The sequence below is a fragment of the Perca fluviatilis genome, chromosome 15 (genome assembly GCF_010015445.1).
Source record: "Perca fluviatilis chromosome 15, GENO_Pfluv_1.0, whole genome shotgun sequence".
Classification (NCBI taxonomy): domain Eukaryota; kingdom Metazoa; phylum Chordata; class Actinopteri; order Perciformes; family Percidae; genus Perca; species Perca fluviatilis.
Window position 1 is genome coordinate 3,689,888 of NC_053126.1, and position 25,873 is coordinate 3,715,760.

General features: G+C 41.8%; 1 protein-coding gene across 4 annotated transcripts; it reads right to left on the minus strand.

The window, feature by feature from the left end:
* Nucleotides 1-1,558: 1,558 nt before the first annotated feature.
* LOC120575475 (phosphoinositide 3-kinase regulatory subunit 5-like) lies at nucleotides 1,559-25,340 on the minus strand. 4 transcript variants are annotated; one of them, XM_039826287.1, is made up of 19 exons: nucleotides 24,217-24,446; nucleotides 22,289-22,406; nucleotides 21,994-22,108; nucleotides 21,337-21,437; nucleotides 21,164-21,232; nucleotides 19,454-19,586; nucleotides 18,218-18,284; nucleotides 17,923-18,100; nucleotides 17,132-17,303; nucleotides 12,332-12,400; nucleotides 11,387-12,231; nucleotides 9,154-9,279; nucleotides 6,947-7,078; nucleotides 6,720-6,813; nucleotides 4,552-4,628; nucleotides 4,346-4,439; nucleotides 4,150-4,232; nucleotides 3,809-3,927; nucleotides 1,559-2,535 (listed from the first exon to the last, which is right to left on the minus strand). In XM_039826287.1, exons 3-19 carry the CDS (start codon nucleotides 22,103-22,105, stop codon nucleotides 2,388-2,390), a joined length of 2,619 nt encoding a protein of 872 aa, XP_039682221.1. In that variant the 5' UTR covers nucleotides 22,106-22,108; nucleotides 22,289-22,406; nucleotides 24,217-24,446; the 3' UTR covers nucleotides 1,559-2,387. The 4 variants fall into 4 exon arrangements, with proteins under 4 accessions (XP_039682221.1, XP_039682222.1, XP_039682220.1 ...); XM_039826288.1 differs by lacking the exons at nucleotides 22,289-22,406; nucleotides 24,217-24,446 and adding an exon at nucleotides 25,203-25,340; XM_039826286.1 differs by lacking the exon at nucleotides 24,217-24,446 and having other exon boundaries at nucleotides 22,289-22,412.
* Nucleotides 25,341-25,873: the final 533 nt, after the last annotated feature.

The window sequence follows — 25,873 nt, forward strand, 5'->3', positions numbered from 1 at the left end:
GACAAACCTGAAATATATGTCAATAACTGTCACCCTTATTAATTAGCACTGTGCTACTTCTCTGTTATAGTATGTGTTTACTGGGGCGGGGTTTTTTGACGGAAGGCATCGCCACGCTTCCCAGCATTCGATGCTTGATGGGCTTTCCACAAGCAGTTATCGATTTATCCTCAGTGACCACAAGCAAAGAAAACAGGCTCAACTGTCCTACAACCGCCATGGCTGAACCTGATTGGACGAACGCTTCACTCGCGGGGCTGTCTGCTCCCGGATTTCAAAACAGACCAACATGGCGGCTCGTTTGGAAACTTTCGCTTACTTTACGGAAATACTTCACCGAAATGTGTTTCTAAAACATTTTATGTGGGAAATTAGATGAAGCTTCAGCTTTCTGCACACAAAACACATGTAGTTTATAAAATATACAATTTCAATTACCCTAGTTATCTAAAACAGCTTATGGTACCCTTTTCCTCTACCTACCACTTCAGACACTCAACACAACTTTTTTTTTCTGTCCCTGCTGTGTCTTTCGCCACAGCTAAGAAAGCCTTTAGGTTTAAAGTGCTCATATTATGCTCATTTCAGGTTCATAATTGTATTTTGAGGTTGTACCAGAATAGGTTTACATGGTTTAATTTTCAAAAAACACCATATTTTTGTTATACTGCACATTGCTGCAGCTCGCCTTTCACCCTGTGTGTTGAGCTCTCTGTTTTAGCTACAGAGTGAGACCTCTCACTTCTGTCCCATCTTTGTTGGGAGACGCACATGCTCAGTAGCTAGGTAAGGATCACATCAGCTAGTCAGGTCAGTTACAAGGCAGGATTAGCCGGGAGACTCCTTCTAAACGAAGGCACACTTCCAACTTTGCGTGGAATACCTGCAGAACAGGGACATGGAAGTAGTTCTTTTGTAGATTACGGTGGACTTGTGTGTGTTGTAGCAGTGTTTTGCCATTGAGAACGAGCTAGCAAGCTACCCTCGTTTTGGCTAGTGACGTAGAAAGCCGTGCAGATTTTGAACAGCTCACCCGGAGACTGAAGGCAGGTTATATTCAGAAACCGTATCTCACTCAAAACAGCATGTTTTTTTTCCAAGTTTATATGTGTGTGGAAGCACCAGAGACACAAAATAACACCCCAAATCCCAGAGAAAGTGATTTTTTTCATAATATGGACACTTTAAGCCTCCTCAGATTGGAATAAGCTACCTGTAAACATTCGATCCATTCGATCTCTCCACTCCTTTAAAATTGCCCTGTTTTCCTACTACAGTACCAGCTGTACCTGTCCATAATCCTCTACAACACCTCTTCTAATATTACTATTAATATCCAGTTGCTCTGCCCCAAACTTGATTATGACTGACTGGTTATGATTTTTATTTTTTTTGTGTTTTTTTGTTTTGTTAACTGTTGTGTCTAATTATGATTGTACTGTATATGTATTTATCGTTAAGGACCCCCTCGAAAACGAGATGCTGCATCTCAAGGGGTTACTCCAAATAAAGACATTTTCAACAAATATGTTTTATTATAAATTAAACTATCCAACAATATAACGGCCTACAAGTCCAGCTGCAAAGATTAGACCATTAAACACACAACTGGTTGGATCATTTCCAGTTTCTAAAATAGGAGGATTTTTCTGCATTGACTACTTCTACTTTTTATACATTAAGTACATTTCCCTGATGATACTAACATTTTCAATGCAGGACTTTTACTTGTAACAGAGAATTTTTACAGTGTGGTATTAGTACTTTAAGTACAGAATCTGAATCCTTCTTCCACCACTGATGGATTAAACTTTAAGCGGACAACTCGAAACTCAATACTTTTACAGCGACGCTACCAGAATGCATTGCCCGACTGCTTTCGTAGACAATGAATGGAAAACGTGGAAATGGCGCTTGCCAGTGGACACGCACCATTACTGTTTACTGTTCTCTCCTTCCTTTTTCACAACCTTTTCAATATCTGTACTCTGCATCCCGTGTTGATTGGGTTTAAACATCCAGTGGATTCGTTCAGAGTGGTGAAAAAGTCAACCTGATCTCACAGAATTCGGTGAAATGAACACGGCCCCTTAACTCAAAATCTGTGGTAGTTTCACGGAATCGAAAAACATTACGTGATGGGCCCACGGAAGAATATTGACCGATCCATCACCTCAACCAACCTCCTTAAGCGGAATTTCGGTCTTACATAGTCCCCCCCTACCGTAGTTGCTCTTAACGCTACGTCATCTTCTCATTGACTTCACATTGGCATTGTTTTAGCCACACAGAGTTTTCACACGTTCCGTGCCACCACCACGTAATGCGCTGTTAACGATTCGTGATCATTTCACGGAATTCTGTGCGACCAGGCTGGAAAAAGTGTGTCAGGGAAATGAGGCGGTGAAGGAGGTGATGGGCAGGCAGAGCAGAGAGCAGTAGGACGGGTGCAGAGGCTGGACTTGGCCAGGCGATGGCTTGTAGGACCTCCAGTCTGAACCGCTTCCTGGTTTACAGCACAGAGACACATCACACCTGCGGACACACAAGATACAGCATCACTGCACCTGGGCCTGACAAACGTATGCACAGATTTCTGACTAACATTATATATTCAGGACAATGAGGGAGAGAGGACAGAAGTAAAACACGATGCAAAATCCACAATCCAAACAAATGCTACATTTTCATCTCAGGTTCAGGTTATATCTACACTCCTAAGTTTTGGTTTAAAAGCAAATGTCTTTTGCTAGGTTTACGCCTCGCGTCCACACTACTCTGGCGTTTCCGAGCCCCTAATACAGAGACATTTGGAAACTCTGCTGCCCCATGTTTTGGTTTGAAAACTCCAGGGTTGCTTTGTAGTCTGGACGGGCACAAACGGCTTATCAGTTAGGTAGCTTACAGACCTTTCAGTAACAGTTCCACCTCGTCCTCACTCCAAGCTGATAAATCCCTGCTCTTACTTTTCACCGTTGTTCTTTCTCCAAAGTATTTTCTGGATTTTCAACTTACACATCCATGATTTTCAACCACAGAGTAACATCAGACAATCTGCCTTCTGTTTACACCGACACTAACACGCCCAGTGTGTGTGAATGCTCATGTGATATGTGTTGTCAGCAGTGGTGGAAGAAGTATTCAGATCCATTAATACCACAATGTAAAAATACTACTAGTAAAAGTCCTCCATTGAAAATGTTACTCAAGTAAACGTATGTAAGTATCATCAGGAAAATGTACTCAAAGTATTCAAAGTAAAAGCACTCAATGCAGAAAAATCCTCCTGGATCCAACCAGTTGTGTGTTTAATGGTCTCATCATCTCAGCTGGACTTGTAGGTCGTTATATTGTTGGCTAGTTTACTTTAGAATAAAACATTGTATTTTATAAACTACATGTGTTTTGTGTGCAGAAATCTTAATGTGTAGAGTAACTAGTAACTAAAGCTGTAACAGATGAATGTAGTGGAGTAAAAAGTACAATATTTCTCTCTGAAATGTAGCAGAAGTAGGCAGAGTAGAAGTAGAAAGTGGCATGAAAAGAAAAGACTCAAGCAAAGTACAATTTCCTCAACATTTGGACTAAAGTACAGTACTTGAGTAAATGTACTTAGTTACATTCCACCGCTGGTTGTCAGACATGTTCATGTGGACGGAGATTAGTTCTGCTACTGGAGCTAAAATTCATGTGTGGATGGAGGTCGTTGGTGTCTCAAAACGCTGCTTCAAAATGAAAGCGCAGCGGTAGCATGTAGCCTAGGATGAGAAGATGGATACCACTCTCATGGCTAATGATGCTCTTGTACCTGGTGACACTTTGGATGAACTTCTTCTCATCCTGATCCAGACACACGGCAAAAGTTGTCCCATCGTCTCCGCCGTTCACCTGCACCTTGTCCACCTTCACCTCTGAGACGGAGATGTGCTGCCACAGAACATGTGGAGGGAGAGGAAGTGTGAGGAGGGAGTGTTTTTAAGAGGAAGGGGTGCCTGAAGTGTTTACATTTAGAATCACCTGTCCCATTATGTGTGCGTATAAATGTATACCTCTAGGCACCAGAAGGAGAAGCACTTTAATTTCGTTGTGACATTGTTTTACAATGTTTTACAACTGACAAATACACGATTCGGATGATTCTGCTTTTACCTGATTGTAGCCCTTTTTAGACTTGGAGCACTGCCTCTTCAGGACTTCTGTCATTGCCAGCTGCAGGCTTTCTATTCTTGAATCTGGACGGACAAGATTTGGTTTTGGTTAGACATCAAAAAGCAGACAACAGAAACTCAACAATAATAATTGCTGCCGCGTGATCAAAAGACTGGGCTATATCACCGTCACATACCTAGCTGCTCAGGTTTCCTGCAGGCTTTGTAAAGATTTATCGATGTGCAAACCATCTCTGTCTGCTTCCACTGGCTCCTCCCGCTAACAGCCACCTGTAATCGGAAAGACGAGGCCGATGTAAAAATAGCTCCGTCTGTGAACTGTGAATATGTGTTGTGGTTTGTTTTTGCAGGAAATCTTTGAGTGTCAAAGCAGGAAGAATACCTTGTTGTAGGCAACCCTTAATGATAAAGGGACAGCCTCCCGCTCTTCATCAATTCCAAACCTTTTGCTGGCAGCACCTATAAAAAGACACTTTAGACTGTAAGTGTGTGTGTTTGTTTATATGCTGTTGTGGCTGTCTGGGTGTCTCTCAATGTGTAGTCTCATATTGCCAGCTCTATCTCCATAGTGCTGTGCAGTAACGTCTGGCTAAACCACAGATACGCTCCGGGTTGTTTGCACTTCTTTAAAGTGCTCATATGCTCATTTTCAGGTTCATAATTGTATTTAGAGGTTATATCAGAATAGGTTTACATGGTTTCATTTTCAAAAAAACACCATATTGCTCCTCTTTTCACCCAGTGTGTTGAGCTCTTTGTTTTAGCTACAGCGTGAGACATCTCACTTCTGTTCCATCTTTGTTGGGAGTCGCACATGTGCAGTACCTAGGTAAGGACTACTAGCCAGTCAGAAGCAGAGTATGAGAGCGTGCCCTGACACTACCTACGTAAGGACTACTAGCCAGTCAGAAGAAGAGTATGAGGGTGTGTCCTGACAGTAGCTAGGTAAGGACTACTAGCCAGTCAGAAGAGAGTATATACTAGTAACACTAGCCAGTCAGAGCGATAGATAGTAGGTAAATACTAGCCAGTCAGAAGCAGAGTATGAGGGCGTGTCCTGACAGTAGCTAGGTAAGGACTACTAGCCAGTCAGAAGCAGAGTGTGAGGGTGTGCCCTGACAGTACCTAGGTAAGGACTAGAGTCCGGATCGGGACGAATTTTTCTGTCCGAGCCCGGCCCGCGTCCGACAGAACCGTGACCGAACCTGCCCGAGCCCGACAGGCATTAAGAAATTTGTGTCCGAGCCCGACACAGTTACAATTAAAAAATTTTCTCATACTAATGACACATGTAGGCTTACGTTTTTGTGTGGAAAGCCCTTTTTTATTAAGCAACTGTAGGAAGGCATTCGGAAATGTCAACAGATGAGCGCATCAGCGCACACGGGGGAACAAGCGCACGTTAATAAGCTGTTAAAATGTTAAATGTGTTAACCTTTCCTGATCGCTTCGCTTCCGACTGTGGTCAGAAAACCAGGGGAGACTGGTTACCTCCAGGGCCGACGTTATAAAATGAATAACGTCGGGGTTAAAATCCCGTTTCTGGGGAGCAATGAATGAACTTGGCTTTCAGTCTGGGCTTTATTTCAGACACCGCACACACTGTGTACAAACCTTAAACTTATTCCACCAACTCTGCTCTGCTTCCTCTTTCTCTATCTCTCTTCTGCCCACTTTCCACACACACACACACACACACACACACACACACACACACACACACACACACACACACACACACACACACACACACACAGCTCTCTTAAAAGGAGCCGCAGCACCATTTTACAAAATGAAAACACCACATCCAGTATTAAATGAAGTCAACTGTTGACACAATACAGTACCGTGAGCTATTTAAATGAGCTGATACATGGTTAAACCTCATTGGCTCTTACCGGTGTATCTCCGTGTGGACTTCGTCCACAGCAATCCCACCAATCAGTCCCAAAACCTCCCAGTTAGAGAGGAAATGACCTAAACATATTCTTTGTAAAATCTTTACAATCATTCCCCAAAAGAACCAAGCAGACCTGCCTTTTTGCACGATTAAAATTTTCTTCAAAACTTGCCATTTTCAGCTTGTAGCTCGCTAGCTCGAAGGTTTTTATTGTTTCCCGAAGCAAAGGGACCTGACACACCAACTCAACGGCCGACCGTCGGCAGAAAAGCCAGTCGGACTGATCGGTCGGTCATTTCAGATCAACAAAGGTCAGTTTAAAAGATTTTCGTCAGATTTTGAGAGGCTTAGTCAGGCTCATCCCGCTCGTCATTTCCGGGTTAGCTCTCCACCAATCAGATTGGTCATTGAGTCCGACTGCCCGCCCTCCGACCCAGCAAGTCAGGTTGGCCAAAATGAACGCAGACGGCTCCCCTGACGGACGACGGCACGGAACACACCGAACAGACTCGAGTTACCGACCTCGCCAGACGGCCGATTATCGACTCGGTGTGTCAGGGCCCTTAGAGAACGGCAACACACAGAGAGCAGACATCCTGCATGTGAGGCTTTATCCTGGAAATGTACTTCTGTTGATCCAGACTACTCACCCATGGCTTTAACAGCTCTGGTTCCAGCAGTGTGTCCGAGCTCCATAGAGTGAATAAACACTTCCCTTCTCCTCTCTCCTCCAGCTAGGGTCAGCTGTGTGGAGGAAGAAACCAAAAAAATCAAAAAATGAATCAGGTATTTACACACTGTGTGTGTGTGTGTGTGTGTGTGTGTGTACGTGCGTGCGTGCGTGCGTGTGTGTGTGTGTGTGTGTTGCTCCTCTCACCTCGGCCTGGTAGAGCTGCACCAGAACCGGCTGGTCTGCATGTCGGCAGTAATAAAGCACCATGTCGGCCAACAGGGGGAGTCGCTCCACGCTGCCACTGCTCTCTGACTCATCACCTTCCTTACACGCGGTCTGGTTTATAGAGAACACACACACAGATTTCAGACAATACAAATTGTAATGAGGGAATAATATGCATACAGTTGCATCATAACACAGCTTTTACCAAACCAACACCTGGTGTGAGGTGTACAGAACCAGCATTTTCATCTCTGAAAAAGGCAAAATATCACCTTTCTGTTGGGGTAGATTTTAGTTAAATGAAGAAAAGGCTTTTTCATAGAATAACTTTAGTGTCTCTATTCTCCATGACATACAGAACCCTCCTCTTCTCTAGCTCCTCTGCCCCTATTAATAATTTCCCTAAGTCCCTAAGACATTTAAATGACGTGAGCAGTTTTCTGTTACGTTATTGCTAAACCAATCACAATCTTTTGGGCAGTGTCAAGCGCCTGACGGAGCAACGGTGCCTCTGCAAAATAGTCTCGGGACTCTTGTTTTGGTGGATAAAACCGATACTGATTACCAGGGCCCAAGGGGAGAGAGGGCCCTTGAAAAGTCTGTAATATATTTTATTTCACCTGGATATTTTCATTTCCTAATTAAATTTCATAATGCATGTCAGATGAAATGTAAAGTCAGTGTATTGGCTGAATAACTTGGTTGACTGACTGACTACATTTTGTATACAAAAAAAGACTACGGTCTCACTTTGCTAATGTGCCAAATGGTTTAGTCCATCTGCACGCATTTTGTTTACATTAGTTCAGTTGAGCGTCTGGTGGAGCGCAAACTTCTGCTGTAGAAATGTCTTTCTCAAAGAAAGCCAAATCATAAAAGAAAGGAAAGACAGGAGAAGGAGAGAAAACAAAATGAGGGTAAACAATTGGTAACTGACTTCTTTTCAAAGAGAGGTGAGCACAAACTAGAAAACCAAATCCATGGTGCTAAACTGCTTGAATATCTCCGTGACTGTTAGTGCTAAAAACGGACTGAGACAACCTATATAAAGAGCAGAACATACACTTTCAAATGATTATTTGGTTATACATGTAATCTGAGGTAAAGGCTAAATAAATAAACTACACTAGCAATGCTGTTTGCATATAACACACCATTGTAATAGCCTAATTTAAAACATGTTTCATTTTAAATGAATAGGCTATAATGTCTATCATTAGCAATAATAGGCTAATCAGTGTCATAGGTAGCTTGGTAGCTCATCGGTAGATGCATATCATGTCAACATTATAGTTATGTCAGATTTAGTAGAAACAGATGTTAACATTGTGGAACACATGGCCCTCAGTTTCAGAAACTGTCACAGCAGGGAGCAACAGACCCCTCAGCCTCCTTTTTGGATTTGAAACAAGGGAAGCTTATATCAAAATTAAAGCAAACCATGTTTAGCCATTTTGACTGAAAGGTGTTAAGTAACACTAACATCTTAGTGTGTTTTATTATATTAGGTTACAATTAGGATAAGAGGTTAATATCAGATGTATCCTTCATAGAGAAAGATGACAGAGAACATCTGATTGAGGATGATGGGAGTGAAGACAGCAGGGAGCATGAGTGTTGTTCTGAGCACAGTGTGGAAATAAGAGATGAGGAACTGGAAAGTAGGCAGAGCAGTGCAGACCAGTTTTTGCCAGAGGATCCAGGACTATGGCCAGATAAATTAACAGATGATCAGAGAGACACCATAGTACGCAGGCTGGCAAGTAAAGGTACAGAGAAAACAAACAAAATGTAGTAGTAACCACAGTAAAGTAGGCTAGAGGATGTTGAGAAAGGAGGTTTGAAATGTGTGTTATCAGGCTACTCTAAGCATTACTTAGATTACTTAGTTAATAGTTATTACCCTATAAACATCTAGGCCTACAGATTCATGTGTACAGAGGCCTGATTATTATTTTCCTTTTTCTGGGGGGGTCGCGGTGTTGAGGAACATGGGGGCCCATCAGGACTGCCTATGCAGGGCCCAGGGTCTGGTGCTACGCCCCTGCTGCCGTCAGCTGAACAATCCCAGAAACGTTATCGATATAGATTACATCATTGCTAAATGTAGAAACTCTTTTTGTCGCTGAGAGTCCATTAGGTGCTGGAAGACATGGACCTGAGAAAGGGGGCAGTATGGAAGGTACCTGACAAAGGACGTCCGAGGACAGGCTGAGCAGGCTGAGGACATTCCGCTCATACCAGGGGTCGACCATGCCCAACATCTGGGCGATATCATTGGAGCTGTCCTCCAGTATGCCGCCATTAGACTCCTATCACAATGAAAGAATAAAAGGTGATCATTCCTCAATAATCCAAACTAATATACATAAATAACATTTCACCAACGTCATGATTGACTATGGGCGGCACTTCAATACTGCGGCTCCACCGACCAATCACTACTGTGCAGACTCTGACTCCAAAATTAAAAGATGGCTAAGTCGGTAAAGGCAAATAATAGAACAGCTAATAGACCTTTTTCACGGCAGACATGTTGACATGTCATAGTAGGAAAAGCACAGGTGTATTCAAAACCATTAATGATGGCTGCATTCCACTTAGGAGAGGTCCTGGTATTAAACCATTACTGATGGCTGCATTCCACTTAGGAGAGGCCCTGGTATTAAACCATTACTGATGGCTGCATTCCACTTAGGAGAGACCCTGGTATTAAACCATTAATGATGGCTGCATTCCACTTAGGAGAGGCCCTGGTATTAAACCATTACTGATGGCTACATTCCAATCGTAGGAGACCCTGGTATTAAACCATTACTGATGGCTGCATTCCACTTAGGAGAGACCCTGGTATTAAACCATTAATGATGGCTACATTCCACTTAGGAGAGGTCCTGGTATTAAACCATTACTGATGGCTGCATTCCACTTAGGAGAGGTCCTGGTATTAAACCATTACTGATGGCTGCATTCCACTTAGGAGAGGTCCTGGTATTAAACCATTACTGATGGCTACATTCCACTTAGGAGATGTCCTGGTGTTGTGCATGCTGACTCACTGAAATATCTTACTGGGACACTTGATGGAACTGAGCCATCGTTAAGGTTATCAATTTCAGCTGTGCTTTTCCTACTATGACAAGTCAACATGTCTGCTGTGAAAAAGGTCCATAGGCTATTGCTGAGTTCATGCCACCTCGGAATAACAGGCACCGCCCCCCTGGTTACGTTGTTTTTCCGACTGGCAGCGTTCACATGGTCGGGATGCGCGTTCTTCTTCTTCTGTTATATTGGTGTTTGGCATAACAACTTTTTGCATGACTGCCACCAACGGTTGGCCGTTGCCTAGAGCATCAGGTGGGTGAAAACATGGAGGCCACAATAACAAAAGATTTGCTGCTGTTTTGTTATGCATCCAAACAGCACATCGCCAGGTGTGTGTTTGTGTTATCTGCAGGACAACGAACGGGAAAAGACACGGATAATGTGGTGTTTTTTTATACATAGGCCTATTTATGAATAATTTTAAACCTATTATGTCTGTGTATGTTTCTTGGCAGAGGCATTTGTCCACAATAAACAGTTTATTGTCATTGAAATATGTTCAGTGAACCAAAGTCGTCTACATCAAACGTCAGTTGTCAACAACACGTCACCAACTGGGAAACTCTGTTAGCAAAATCCAGCCCGAGTTTCCCACCTCTGATTCCCACAGGAAGTTACATGAATGGTGACGTTTTCACTCGGAAAAACCTTTTTCCGATGTCCATGAACGCACGGTAAGTCTGTTAAGTTCAGACAATGACATCACTTTACTGTAATGCAGGCTTTAAAACCAGGAAAAGACAACACACGTGTCATATCACGATATCCAAAATGTAAGACAATCTGTTTGTTTAAAGCACTTGAATACAAAATTCATGTTGTTTAGTTTCAAACAGTCTAAAGGAAACTCACTATTTACATTATTTACAGTACTTAATTTACAGCTGATATGTGAAAAGGTACACAACCTTATTTGTTTAATCGTAATTTAGTTTTACTGCGAACCGTCACAGGAAGTGCTTTTATTTTGAAGTAGCCTACACGGAAGTCGTCTGTTGTGTACTCTTGCTAGCTTACTGAGATGAACGTGAGACGCTAGATGCAAAACATATCCGTCAAGCTTAAGATGTTCACTTTCTTGTTTGTAAAACTGCAACATATTGAACAGTAAATGTTCACAGTAAAAGACAAGCGTTTTTGGTCGTCATTCGAAGCCATTCCACTACAATATCTAGCTTCATATATCGGTGACGATATAATATTGATATATTGCCCAGCCCTACCCTAGGGGTACGCATACCCCCATTTGAGTAACACTTATCTACAGTATGACATATAGAGGTGAAAACATGCAACACAGACAGATGTTCTCACCACAGCGGCAGCAGCTTTGGTTGAACTTCCCATCGGCCCCTCAGTTGGTGTGTGTCCTCCCTGGCTTCCTGTAATTCTCCTTTTGGTGGGAACAAGGTAAAACTGCAGTTTGCACGTCTTGGTGAGTCGGGGAAATCTGCTCTCTCTCTGCTGCAGGTCGTTGTACGCCCTGGCCAGCCTGCCGGCTTCTCTGTCGCCTCCGAACACCACCACTTTGAGCAGGGTGGGCACCTCCGCCACGTCGCCTTCGTGGTAGCTCAGGATCGGCCTCCTGCGGACGCACACGTGCTTCCGGGGGGCGAGGGGATCCAGGGTGGCGTTGGACGGATGCAGAGAATGAACGTGTCTAGACACGGTCGTTGAGTGCTTGAGCTGCGAGCCAGTTCTGTGAAATTCTTTGGTAAAGTCCCCATGGTGGCCCATGCTCTGGGCCCGGCGGCAAACGCTCGGGCTGCGGGGGCTCTTGAAAAGCGACGAGAAGCGCTCGGCGCCTAAGATGGATCTGGACTTCTTTTTGGGTTTCTTCCTGAGCTTCGGTTGGCTGTCTTGTCCGTCCTCTTTGTCCTCGTGTGTTGCGTCCTCGCTGAAGTCGCTCTCCACCCCCGACGAGCCAGACAGCGTGGAGACGGCGGAACAGGTGGAGAAGAGCGAGTAGCCGGAGTCCCTCGAGGAAGAGGATGCGCTGGAGAAGCGGTGGTTCTGAAGCCCGTCGTCCGCTTTGTTCCCCTCCAACTCGTCTTCCTCATCCACACTGGTGTCGTTGTTATCGTCCTCTTCCACTTCTGTTTTGAGGAAACAGTCTGGAGGGGAGTCCAGGTTGGACTCTAGAACGCCATTCAGAACATCTGCATGAATGTGAAGAAGATATTTTTTTTTTAGAGTTAAAGACACATCTCTGGTAAATAATGCAGGCGTTTGGAGAGTTGTTTAAACTGAACTAATTACCAAAGTTGTCGTTTTCCCAAGAGCACGTTTGACATTTGGGGAAGGGCAGCATGAAAGTCTCCACAGCCCCTAAAGAGAGGAGATCACACACAATTTAAGGAAGCAATACAGTCTCAGAACAATCTCCTTCTTTTCTAATTTCAGTGTCACTTTGGAAGCAATTCTGGATGCCGACACCACATTGTCCATGTACACATGCTGCTCGATTACAACAACAAAAAACCATAATCACACTTACTTTGGTCAACATTGAAATCACAATTATTTAACACAATTACTCGTTGACTTTTACAAAGATGTTGCATTTATTGAACTTTAAAAAACAGTGAAACAGATAAGCAAATCAACAGTCAAAAAACACCTTGAACTGTGAAATTTCACTTAATACTTTTCCATTTTTTGGAATGTTAAAATAAAATATATAAAAAAAATCTATTCAAATGTCTGTTTAGCTGTCGGGAGGGGCCAAAGTGAATGCGTCATTCAGAACACAAAAACAGAATAAGAGTTTAATTGCGAAATAATAGTTTTCCTCGATTACATTGCTTTTGTGATCGTTTGGAGCCGAAAGTCGCGTTCAAAATTGGATTAATGGCACAGCCCTAGCTTAAAATGCATATACAATGTCTATCCTGGGATGCATTTTTATTAACTATGATCATTTTTCATTCAGAACACAAGTCAAAATAAGAGTTCACTTGCAAAACGTAATGTGCAAAATAATCATAACTGCACAGCCCTCACACTGTCTCAGAACAGAAGTTTAAATGCAACTCTTCACACATTTATCTATTTCACATCTATTCTGTTTCACACGGGACACATTTATCTATTTCCTCTTTGCAGACATGTATTACTAGAGACCCAGACTTGAGTAAAAGTTAAAGTGCTCTGTCAAAAAAGTGTCTTGTGTAGAAGTTGAAGTGCTCTTTAAGCACCACATTTAAATGGAAGTCCTAAAGTATTCAAAAAATGTTTGTACTTAAGTATTGCAAGTAGTTTATTTTAAAATGTACTACTCAAGTACTGAAAGTAAAAGTATTGTGTTATGTAGTTATTAAAGAAAGCAGTCAAAAGTTTGAATATATTGTTTATATTATATTTATTATGTCAAATGTTTAGCATAAAGGACACTCACAATTTCTTTGGCTGTAGCAGCAGTACAAGGACAGGAATGTACTGTACAACACCGCAGCATGTCATGCACCGCGGGTAGCTAGTTAGCTAGCGCTTAATGATAGCTCAAGCTGGTGTGCCATTTGTGTATTATATTTGTAACTTACTGTAATACGTTTCTTCAAATTCACCAGTGAATTTTTGAAGGACATTATTTCGCAATATTTCGGGAGGCAGTGTAGGCACTTCATTCTCTATGAATTGTCTTTCACTCCGACAAATGAAAACATGGACTCTAAGTAGGGCTGGGGGTGGTCTCTTTCCTCACCCTCACCGCCACGATCGCTCCAAGTTGAAGTTGTTGAAGGTGGTGTTTCTGGTTCTTCCATCTCGACACAAACTAACAAAGCTCAAGTGTTCTCAATGCAGGCAGGCAGCGGAGCGAAAGGCAGAACGGGAGCACGCGCGGTCTTCTTATAGACCTTTTTCACGGCAGACATGTTGACATGTCACAGTAGGAAAAGCACAGGTGTATTCAAACTCATTAATGATGGCTGCATTCCACTTAGGAGAGGTCCTGGTATTAAACCATTACTGATGGCTACATTCCACTTAGGAGAGACCCTGGTATTAAACCATTACTGATGGCTGCATTCCACTTAGGAGAGGTCCTGGTATTAAACCATTACTGATGGCTGCATTCCACTTAGGAGAGGTCCTGGTATTAAACCATTACTGATGGCTGCATTCCACTTAGGAGAGGTCCTGGTATTAAACCATTACTGATGGCTGCATTCCACTTAGGAGAGGTCCTGGTATTAAACCATTACTGATGGCTGCATTCCACTTAGGAGAGGTCCTGGTATTAAACCATTAATGATGGCTGCATTCCACTTAGGAGAGGTCCTGGTATTAAACCATTAATGATGGCTGCATTCCACTTAGGAGAGGTCCTGGTATTAAACCATTAATGATGGCTGCATTCCACTTAGGAGAGGTCCTGGTATTAAACCATTACTGATGGCTGCATTCCACTTAGGAGAGGTCCTGGTATTAAACCATTACTGATGGCTGCATTCCACTTAGGAGAGGTCCTGGTATTGTGCATGCTGACTCACTGAAATAGCTTACTGGGACACTTGATGGAACTGAGCCATCGTTAAGGTTATACATTTCAGCTGTGCTTTTCCTACTATGACAAGTCAACATGTCTGCTGTGAAGAAGGTCCATAAGACAACTTGATCACTTGATTTTGCTCAATGATAAGCCAGCTTCATCAAACCTGGTGACAGAGCCATCTACCGCTCTGGAACTGATAATGTGGGTTTGGAATGATTCGTAACATTTTTATAATTGTAACGAGTAACGATGCAGCACATAAAAAAATGTATCGGAATAAAAGTATTATGTCATCAAAAATTATACTGAAGTAAAAGTGGAAGTAGGAGAAAAAAATAATCAGTGTTTCCCCACACATAGACTAATGTGTGGCGGTGCCCCTCACTATCAACACCGGCCGCCGCACATTGCATTTCGTAAATCTTTTTTTTTTAAACGCAATTTAAAACACGTTCTTCTGCATTTTAAATTAAATTTATCATGCGTCTCTGAGATTTATTATGAATTGTAAAAACTTGACCCATCATTGTGAATTATATTCCAGAGTGGGATGGCCATCGTTGTCCAACAGGAGATCAGGGCACTGGCATATCTTTATCTATAAGGCCATGCTTGGTCTGTTGCCAGCGTACATCTGTAGTTTAATCACACGGAGAAATGTTGGTTCTTATTCATTGCGATCAAATGATCACTTGCTGCTCTTTGTTCCATTTGCCCGTACAGAACTGGGAAAAAGGGCTTTTGTCTACTCTGCTCCTTCTGCATGGAACTATTTGCAAAAAGACTTGAAATTATCTGAACTTATTTCCTTAAATGCTTTTAAGTCCAGATTGAGAGAACCTGAAATGACCTGTTCAAATTGTAAATGTTTCTAATTATTTGTGTTGTATAACTTTTAAATACTTGTAATTGATTGTGTTTTTGCTGCCTCTTGGCCAGGACTCCCTTGAAAAAGAGGTTTTTAACCTCAATGGGACTTTCCTGGTTAAATAAAGGTTAAATAAAAAAATAAAAGAATTTCCTTTCCCTGCTCTCCGCTCTCTGTCACTTGTGTCTCGCTCACATACGCACACACAGCTCCTCCCACAGTGCGGTGTTTGGTGTTTTAAAGTCGTCTTTCAGGCAGTGCGGCAATAATTATAGTTAGGGTTAAGATGAGGGTAAGCTGCCTGTAAGGCGACGTTGGAGGCTTAAAACACCATTTAGCCCACCGTGTACACAGCATCTGTCTCCATCAAGGAAAGAAGATGGCTGCCGAAATTCACAAGCTCACCAAAGGTTGGTATCTATCTCGTGAACATCTTTACCCAATCACACATTCACAATCACCGACCCGACTCTTAGCAAACAAACAATTGCGCCTGCTTTAGAAAGTTAACTAGTCGCAAGTTTGTGGTAAAATGCTGTTGGGTTGTCGAGGTCAAAACACCATATGTAGCAGCTGTGAATCAAATAAACTTATTATAAATGATGTTATGTCATTTTTTACTTTTACATTGAATGTTTGCTGCTTCAATCCAGATGAGTATTTAAAAGTATTTTCCGCGACTGAAAAAGGCACACGTTGAGGATGAGGACCGGCCTGAACCGGAGGTATCAGTCTGAACCAGAGCTCAACAATCCCACCAGTGTAATTAGTTATGTTATTAATTTGTTTACAATATTTTCAGGCTTCAACTAGTGAAAGACAGGGGAGAGACAGAGAGTACAGATACAGCCTTTTAGTACTTAAGTACAGTAGTGAAGTAGTTTTACTTTGTTACTATACATCTCTGCCACTTGGTCGTTGGCAGTTTATGTTCCAACCCGTTCTCACTCCCTACTCGTAAAATACTGACTCTTGGCGTCAGATACAGACGCAAAAATCACTCTTCAGCGTCCGTATGGAACGCACCGGGCAGAGCAGCACCACGACCGTGGAGCTGTTAGATGACGTAGTATTAAGACAGTAGAGAGTAGTAAAAAAGACCGAAAATCTGCATAAGGAGGTCGATTGGGGGGGTGGATGGGTCAAACAACACAGGACTTTCACCCAGGAGACCAGGGCTTGTGTTCTTGTTGCGTGTGTCACTGAAACGTACATATTGTAACCCCACCCGCCATCATTTCCAAAACCTAACTGTCCTGAGCTTGTGCCGCATGTCAGTTAAACGTACGTGCAGACCCAGAGCGTCAAAAAGTGAGGCCAGATATTCCCGAGTGCCAAGTGCAAATATGACGCCAAAGGAGACTTTTTGCGTCAATAACAAACACCAAAGGCACCAGACCGAGCGTCGCTTTTTGACGCGATAAGATAAGATAAGATCAGCCTTTACTGTCTCATATAGGAGAAATTTGTCTTGGGCAGTCGGTGGAACAAAAAATGGTGACGCATTGCGCAGTAACACAACAAACATACAGTAAACATGCATAAATCATAAGCATACATTATCTCATCCAAATGCTTTCAATGAACACTTTCAATAAACCTCAGACAAGACCCCCCCTACCTTCCCCCACACTCACAGAAGAAAGAGAACCCACGATGGGAGTGAGAATGTAATGTTCATGTGTTTCTGTCTCACCAGTATCTAGGCAGCCATCAGCGGGAGTAGGAAGGGCCACGCTTTCTCTGAGCCTCTCCATGCTGTGTAGTAGACCTTGTCTGGCTGCGCTGAGACCGGCTGTAGAGGCGGCTGTCTCCATTCGGTCGCTCACAGCCTCGCTGAGCTGCTCCAGCTCCTCAGGACGCTTTGTCTGGTCGAACGTAAGGAGGGTTTGTGTTAGGAAAATTAATTACCTAAAAGTTTTAGTCTCATCTCATCCTAATATGCTCTTTCCTTCAAGTAATATCGTCATCGCGATATTCAACAATGTCGCATATTTTCCTTATATCGCGCAGCTCTTTTCTCTTCCCTGTTCACCGATCCAATTTCTGCTGTTCTGTATATTTTGACTGTGCTGAAACTATTTGACCTAAAAGAGTCTGTCTGCCTTTTTCTCTAGCTTAGTTTTAGGAGGAAGCATTTCACTTTGGTCACTGAGTGAGACTTTTTGTCTCAACTCTGTCGGTTGATTCCGACAGAGATTCACAATCACACCTCAGCTAATCAAAGCACTTTTGATTAGTTGGAGCAGATGGTATTGAGTCAATACAAATCCTTTTCCTCCAAACTGTCTAAAATCCTGGTCAGAGACTCCTTCGGGTCAGAGAGAATCCTACAGCTTCTCGTGAACTTCTGTCTCCACTGTGCCGTGAATAAAACTCATCTGAAACAGCCACTGAATTGGAGCTGAGAGAATTTTTTTTCTCTCTCCTAGGAAAGAATTAAAAAAAAAAGTAAACTGTGCATCCAAATCCCATTTGGTGGGTCACCTGCAGGGCAGTGTGGAGCGCCTGCGGGTCGTGATCGGTGCCCAGAGCTGCCTGGAAGCCGTGCACGATGAGGAGGACGGCCACGTCTCTGCTGGAGGGCGCGGTGCCGCTCAGCTGCTCCACCACAGACTGGACCTCTGGAGGGACGTCCTCATCTGGGCTCACTAACATCACCGTCCTGATCTCACACACACACATACACACACAAGTGCCATAAAGAGTTTAAGATGTGTGGAAAAGTAGCCATGTTTAGCTTGTTTTAATAGCCAACATTAATGAATTTGAATGAACTTACATGGTTCTGGAGTTAATCTCAGTGGAAATACCGTGCTCTGTCCGAACCAGTCTTTGAAATGAAATACCTGAAACAAAAGTAGATAGACAGTTTAGTTTAGTATATCTAACGGCATTTTTTGGGTTTTCCATTACGAAAAAAAGTACCTGGTACCTGCTAACAGGTACTTTTTTTAGTACCACCTCAGTCGAGGTTCCAAGCGAGCCGAGGCGATACCAAAAGGTGACGTGAAAGCGACAGAGGGGGGTGTCGTGAGTATAGATGTATAACCAACATAAAAAGATGGAAAACAACCACAAAGAGACACAAAAAGACTACAAACGACCCAAAAAGCCTACAAAGAGACACAAAACGACACATAGAAACGTAAAACCTCTACAAATACTGTAGATCATAAACGAGACCCAAAAATTACCACAAACTGATGCACAAACTAGATGCAAAACCAGCACACAAAAGATATAAAACAACTACGAAAGAACGCAAAATGACTTAAAGACTCTTAGAGATTCTTTGAATTTGGGTGTCCCATTGTCTTATAATCCGTCCATGAGTACCCCCTGTGGGGGAATTTCCAGTTTACAAACTCCTGCTATGTAAGTTGAGTACCCCAGGTCTGATTCAGGTCAGTGTCCAACATAACCTCATAACCTTTCCAGGCAGAGGAGCACTTGAACTTCAAGATATTTGTAGATATAATATCTTTGTTTACCTTAAAGGTTCAGCTAAACTTAACGCCTCCAGCATGAGTTAAAATACACCTTCAGGAACTCCAGAAGTTGGGATAGCAACCACACTGTAATGTGTGATCCTAAATTCTCCTGGATTGAGATTCCATTAAATGCTCCTGTGTAAGTCATTGAAGTCTCCTGCGGCGCCAAGTGCCGGAAGGAGCCACGATACCGCTGCAAAACAGCCTCGGGAAGGAACTTGTTTTGGTGGAACATGTGTACGTTCAAAAGTTGTTTTAGTCGTGCAACAGAAAACTCAGATTGGACAGATAGTCTAGCTAGCTGTCTGGATTTACCCTGCAGAGATCTGAGGAGCAGTTAACCATAGTCCTCACAAATCCACCAGAGGTTAGAACACCAACACAAAGAAAGAGGAAGGGGACGGACATCCGGCCGCAAAGAAGGACATCCGGCGGCACCGGAGCAATCCCGGAAGTGGAACGTCGAAGATAGAGACTAACAGTGAGGTGACATTTTCATCGTGGTGTACGAGCGTAGGTGCTACCTGGTGCTCGGAGCTCCTGCTGGAGGATATTCAGCAGGCGTTTGCTGGCAGAGCTGCACGGCTCCGGCCAGGCCAGGAAACTATGGAACAACTGGTGGGCTTCCTGGAGCACTTCTGGAGCCACATGAGGAGCCTGAGAAACAGAGGTGGGATGTAACTAAGTACAGTTACTCAACTACTGTACTTAAGTACAAATTTGAGGTAAGGCTTTTCTTTTCATGTCACTTTCTACTTCTACTTCGGTTCCTTTTTTAGAGATAAATATTGTACTTCTTTCTCCAATACATCAATCTGACAGCTTTAGTTACTTTACAAATTACGATTTTTGCACACAAAACACAAAGTTTACAAAATACGATGTTTTATTATAAATTAAATTACCCAACAATATTTAGGCCTACAGCTGAAATGATTAGCCGATTAAACACTTAATTTTTTAGATTTTCTGCATTGAGTACTTTTACTTTTAAATACTTTAAAGGTCCCATGACATAGTGCTCTTTGGAGGCTTTTATATAGACCTTAGTGGTCCCCTAATACTGTATCTAAAGTCTCTTTTATATAGACCTTAGTGGTCCCCTAATACTGTATCTGAAGTCTCTTTTATATAGACCTTAGTGGTCCCCTAATACTGTATCTAAAGTCTCTTTTATATAGACCTTAGTGGTCCCCTAATACTGTATCTGAAGTCTCTTTTATATAGGCCTTAGTGGTCCCCTAATACTGTATCTGAAGTCTCTTTTATATAGGCCTTAGTGGTCCCCTAATACTGTATCTGAAGTCTCTTTTATATAGGCCTTAGTGGTCCTCTAATACTGTATCTGAAGTCTCTTTTATATAGATCTTAGTGGTCCCCTAATACTGTATCTGAAGTCTCTTTTATATAGACCTTAGTGGTCCTCTAATACTGTATCTGAAGTCTCTTTTATATAGATCTTAGTGGTCCCCTAATACTGTATCTGAAGTCTCTTTTATATAGACCTTAGTGGTCCCCTAATACTGTATCTGAAGTCTCTTTCCCGAAATTCAGCCTTGGTGCAGAATTACAGCCACTAGAGCCAGTCCCACAATGAGCTTTCCTTAGGATGTGCCATTTCTGTGTCTGTAGCTATTGAGGAGGAGAGGGGGGGGCAAGGTGGAGGGTGGGGGTGTGGCCTTGACCAACTGCCACTTTGTTCGTTTGAAAGCCATGATGACTCTCTCTCTCTCTCATGGGCGGGCCAAATTCTCTGGGTGGGCAAAGCAGAGAAAGGGGAGGTAACCTTGCTCCTTATGACCTCATAAGGAGAAGATTCCTGATTGGTCCATCTGAGCTTTCATTTTCTCAAAGGCAGAGCAGGATGCCCAGGGCTCGGTTTACACCTATCACCATTTCTAGCCACTGGGGGACCATAGGCAGGCTGGGGGAACTCATATTAATGTTAAAAAACCTCATAAAGTGAAACTGTCAGGCCATGGGACATTTAAGTACATGTTCCTGATGATACTTACAATACATACTTTCACTTAAGTAACATTTTCAATGCAGGATTTTTACTTCTAACAGAGTATTTTTACTGTGTGGTATTAGTACTTCTACTTAAGTAAACGATCTGAATACTTCTTTCACCACTACTGAGAAAAAGCAAGTAACCAGGTGAAATAGAGTGTACAGAACAAATTGGGAGTCTGTGCTTGTTCCTCTCCTGATTATAATTTGGACCCGCTCACCTTTAGGAGGGTTGAAGAGAACAGGAGACTGAGGGGCACCACCAGCTCATACTGACACTGCTCTAGCACCTGTTCAAAAAAAATAGTGAAACCTTGAATTGAAACACGCTGTCATTCCTCATATTACACCAAACACTTTTGGAAAATGATGTTGTTGTGTGTTAGCGCTTGACCTCCTTTGTTTTCCTCAGTATTTTCTGCAAAAGGATGAGGAAGTTGTGCGGATCTCTCTTCACAAGTTCCTCCAAACACCAGCGGTTTATGCACAGCCCGGCTGGTCAGACAGACAGAAACACACAACTTATTTCTCCTTTTAGGTTTCATTCAGATGGTAGGCATTTAACATGCTTTATAGATACATTTTAACAACGGATGTTCAGGAAGGTGCCAAACTAAAGGCAAAAAGAAAAACACTTTGCCTTGTCCCTTGTTGTCTGAGCTCATTTATTTCAGTAAGTCTTTCAAAATTAAACTAAAGCATTACACAACATGATACTCCTCCACACTGTCTGTCACTCCAAATTCTGTGTCACCACTTTCACTTCCCATTTGTTTCTATAAGTTGGACAATGTGTTCCTGATTGGTTCGCTGTGTGTGTGTTTTGATGATTTAACAGGTTAAAAATCTACTCAGTGCCTTCATGATTCGATTGATTAATATTTCAGTGAAGAACAACAGCAGCCATGACATGTACACACTGTTTTCAACATTTTGAACTATCTCCACGTGTCTATTTCTGGTGTAAATTGAGGACCCAAGTTGTGTTACATTTTCAGCTCTAGTTTTGTATTGTGTTAGTTTTAAAGACAGGTACGGGATTGGGTCTTACCGTTCCAGAGTTGTTTGTCAGGAATGTCGAGGCCCAGGCCACATAGGCAACGCTCCAGGACATGCTGGATCCGATCCTCAGTGCACGAGCTCTGCTCCATCTTTGTCATCATCTTCTGCAGAGGCATCACAACATCCACAGAAAGATACAGGAGATAAACCGACAGGAAGTCCCGAAATAAAAACAAGAATTACACCCTATTATTGTGTTATAGTAAACCAAAGTATTATGTCTCTTCACTAGTCCAAACTTCCTGTTACTGCTGTAGCCAACACTTAATATTCTTCATAGTTACCCTCAAGAAACAATCAACCACACATGTCCACAGCAAAGACGTCAGGGCAGAAAATACAGCCTGCCCCTTCCTACTGAAAGCAGTGAGTCGCAGACTGTGTGAGCAGACCGGAGATGAGCTGGTCGAAAGAAAAAAGCAGCCTCAACTTCTACTTCTCTACTTCATTCTTAAAATCTGCTGCTGACACCACATTTCACATGACTCAGAGTGGGATGGAAATTAATCTTACTAAAGGACAACTTCCCTTATTGGTCTTATTGGCAAGGAAAGACAAGTATGGAGGTTTTTTTAATTTATTTTTTTATTAAAAGTTGTTTTTTTTTTAAGTAAAGTAAAGACTGTGAAGGTCAGTAAAGGTAAAAGAATAAATTTAAAGCACAAAAAAGAAACAGATCAAGTTACAAACAAAACACATTTTTTGGAATTTGCTTACTAGAAATCACATGCCACCTGGGGTTAGGCTGCAAACGCATATGATGACACACAAGTAAAACCACACTGACCACTCGATGAAATGGACAATTTTGGAAACAATAACATTTGACAGGGGTAATTAAAGCCTTTACTCCAAGGCAGAGCCTGTTTTAATGCCTATTGTGATTAATTTAACAAGAAACATTTGGAATAAGACTGCCATAAGACAAAACATTTTCCTCCTAAGTATATTTGGCTTCCAGGATGTCGATGTGAATACGGAAGCTGCAATTGTGCCCAGCTGTGGCAGATGTGTCACTGCAGTGTTGAATAATGTGTGTAGTGACACGACTGGAAAACTGGGGTCACCTGTGCACGTCAAAACAGGAAAAGGCCTTCCGGGAAGCATGTATGTAATATTAGGACGGGACAGGGGGAGAAACTGCGTCTTAACTATAAACTCTAAAATATATTGAACATATGCTCCAAATGTGTTCATTTAAATTGATTTTAGACAGAATCCCTTTTAACTAAATAAAAGTGGATATTGCTACAATTTGTCAGTGTTTGTTTGGTTGGTTTGGTCATGTATGCATAAGTACAACAAGCTGTAGAAGCTACGTTTCACCCATTTATCATCCATTACTTGAAGCTAAATATTTCAACTGTTTATCCATTACTTTAAAGCTGTGGTAGGCAATTTTTATTTTGGCGGCATTGAGCAAAAATGTCATTATAATCTCACAGCATATTGCAATTCAAATGGTAAATTTTGTCAGATGATGTTGTGGTTATAAAATCATGATTTTAGCAGTCCAGGGCAGCAGCTTGGAAACAACTTGAAAGTTTCTACTGGTTAACATTTAGTCTAGAGCGGCCACATTTCACTCACTATTTCATACTTGTTCAACAGAAACAGAAAAATATGTGAAAGAGAACAGCTTTATTGGCAATTCTGTTGTATTAAAATACTGTATATGTGGACACAGAGTAGGAGAGTAGCAAGTGTGAAAAACTGACGTCATGGCGTCATGAAAAAGCTAATTAGCGCATTAGACATAGACATAGCGACATTTCAAGCAAGCTTTAGCTACTTTCCATCAAAAGTAGTTGCGTAGTAGCACTGAGGAAGAGGTCGCACTCTACTTCAAATGTTTGCTTTCTACCCACTGCAGCTTTAAGCTAAGTGTTTATCCATTACGTTAAGCTAACAATTTCAACTGTTTATCCTTTACTTTTAGCTAACAATTTCTGTTTAGCTAACATTAGCTATTTCAATCAATTGTTTACTTGAGCAGGCTATTCTCTGCTCATTTGCTAACTAGTCGTGTGTTACATGTGGTGTTCAGCAGTTACAGCTGACTTTTCCCCATTCTGACTTTTCTTTTCTTCAAATTTGTTGAATTTGAAACTGCAGAAGTAGGCCTAACGTTACCTGTGGCTGGGAATCACATCAACCTAACAGTAAAATGACTAGCACAGAATATTAAACCATGAAGACAAGCATATCTTACAGTATGTGCAGCAGAGAGGAAGCAGGTGTTACTCCATTGTATGTTGTAAAGCTATATTGTCCAGCTCTGCCGTGCAAACCTGACTTTTACTGCCACAACAATACTGAGCTTGGCTGCGTGGTGTTGGCTTTAATTGCACAAAATGGAGGGAGGATAATGTGCTGTTTGGTTTTTAAGATGACTGCATTTTAGAACAAAACATCATTATGTCATAAATCTTTTCATTATTTTAGCAAAATTTCTCATTCACAAAAGTAAGTTCAGTAACAGAAAACCTCTGTTTAAAGTTGATGAAATACAACAATACATACAAGTTAATCAGCACTCCTTAAACCCTATAGCCTTAAAGACATACTGTATATATAAATTAATTCAGCCTGCACTGCTGAATTCATTTTCTCTAATATATTTATATATTACAGAAAATATATAAAAATAGTAGTATATATATATTTTTCTTTCTTTCATAATGTATTTACCACTTAACTTCTGGTACAGTATATATGCATTTTGTCATTGTACTTGTTTTGCAATAAAAGAGAGAGAGGGGAAAAAGAGGTGACACTGCCCCCCTACAAAGCCAACTTAATTATGTGTATCCCACAACCCTTCAATAATGGAAAAAATATATATACTACTACTGAGACTCAATACTCTATAAAATACTTGCCAAAAAAAACTTTAATCTGTTATTCAGAACGCACTGATAACAGCCTTCTGCAGCTTTTAAAAGGGGAACAGGAAATCTGCAGAGCTTAAATAACACTTTGCAGTTAGATATGATGGACGTTTTGCAACAGAGGCTTGTTCCTAGTTAAGAGGGAGAAGGCCTGTATGAAATGGTTAAAATAAATATATGCAAAGGCTCCTCTGGCCAACCTGACACAAGCATTGGACATATGATACAGATGCATGGAAAATACTATAGATGTGTTAAAGCATAAAAACTAAGATTACAAATTAAGAAGTACATGACTGAGTCTTACCTCTCTGCTGCAGTTATCAGTGTCCTAGATCATCCCAAATCAACCACAGCTGAGGCACAGCAGCGACGGAGGGAAACAATACAGAGACCACATCCTCCTGTGTTGGTGCTTTTTCAAAAATAGACCCTCCGACTGCACAGTCAGAGAGCATGTGCTGCAAAACAGGAACTGAATGAGTCTGTAGGCTAAGGTGGTTTACATTAGACCATCTACTTATGTCATAGGAGGAGTTTGGCTGAAATGGTTTGTATCTGTTCTACCTTTTAGTTTACTTTATTATAGGATGCCCATTAGCTGTGTCCTTATGTTACTCCTCCTCGGGTCCACATTTAAAAACATACATTAAACATTACAGTCAACATAAATGATGAACATAAGCGTATATTAGGCTAGAGAATGAGTAAAACTCACACTTATATGTGCCAATGAATCTAAGCTTACACTGATGACTCTTAACATAGAAACCAGAAAAAAAGTTGAGGCTACATGAAGGTTTGAAACCAGTTTCATGTTACAGTAAATAAAAGAAAATGGCAAATGAGCGACTTATCCTGGGAGACACATACTGTGAAATGACAAAAAGAAAAATAAAAGTCATGAAATTGTGTTATTTGAGCCCAAATTATTTGGAAAGTAACAATGACGTAATGACTTAACTACATTCATCCTCA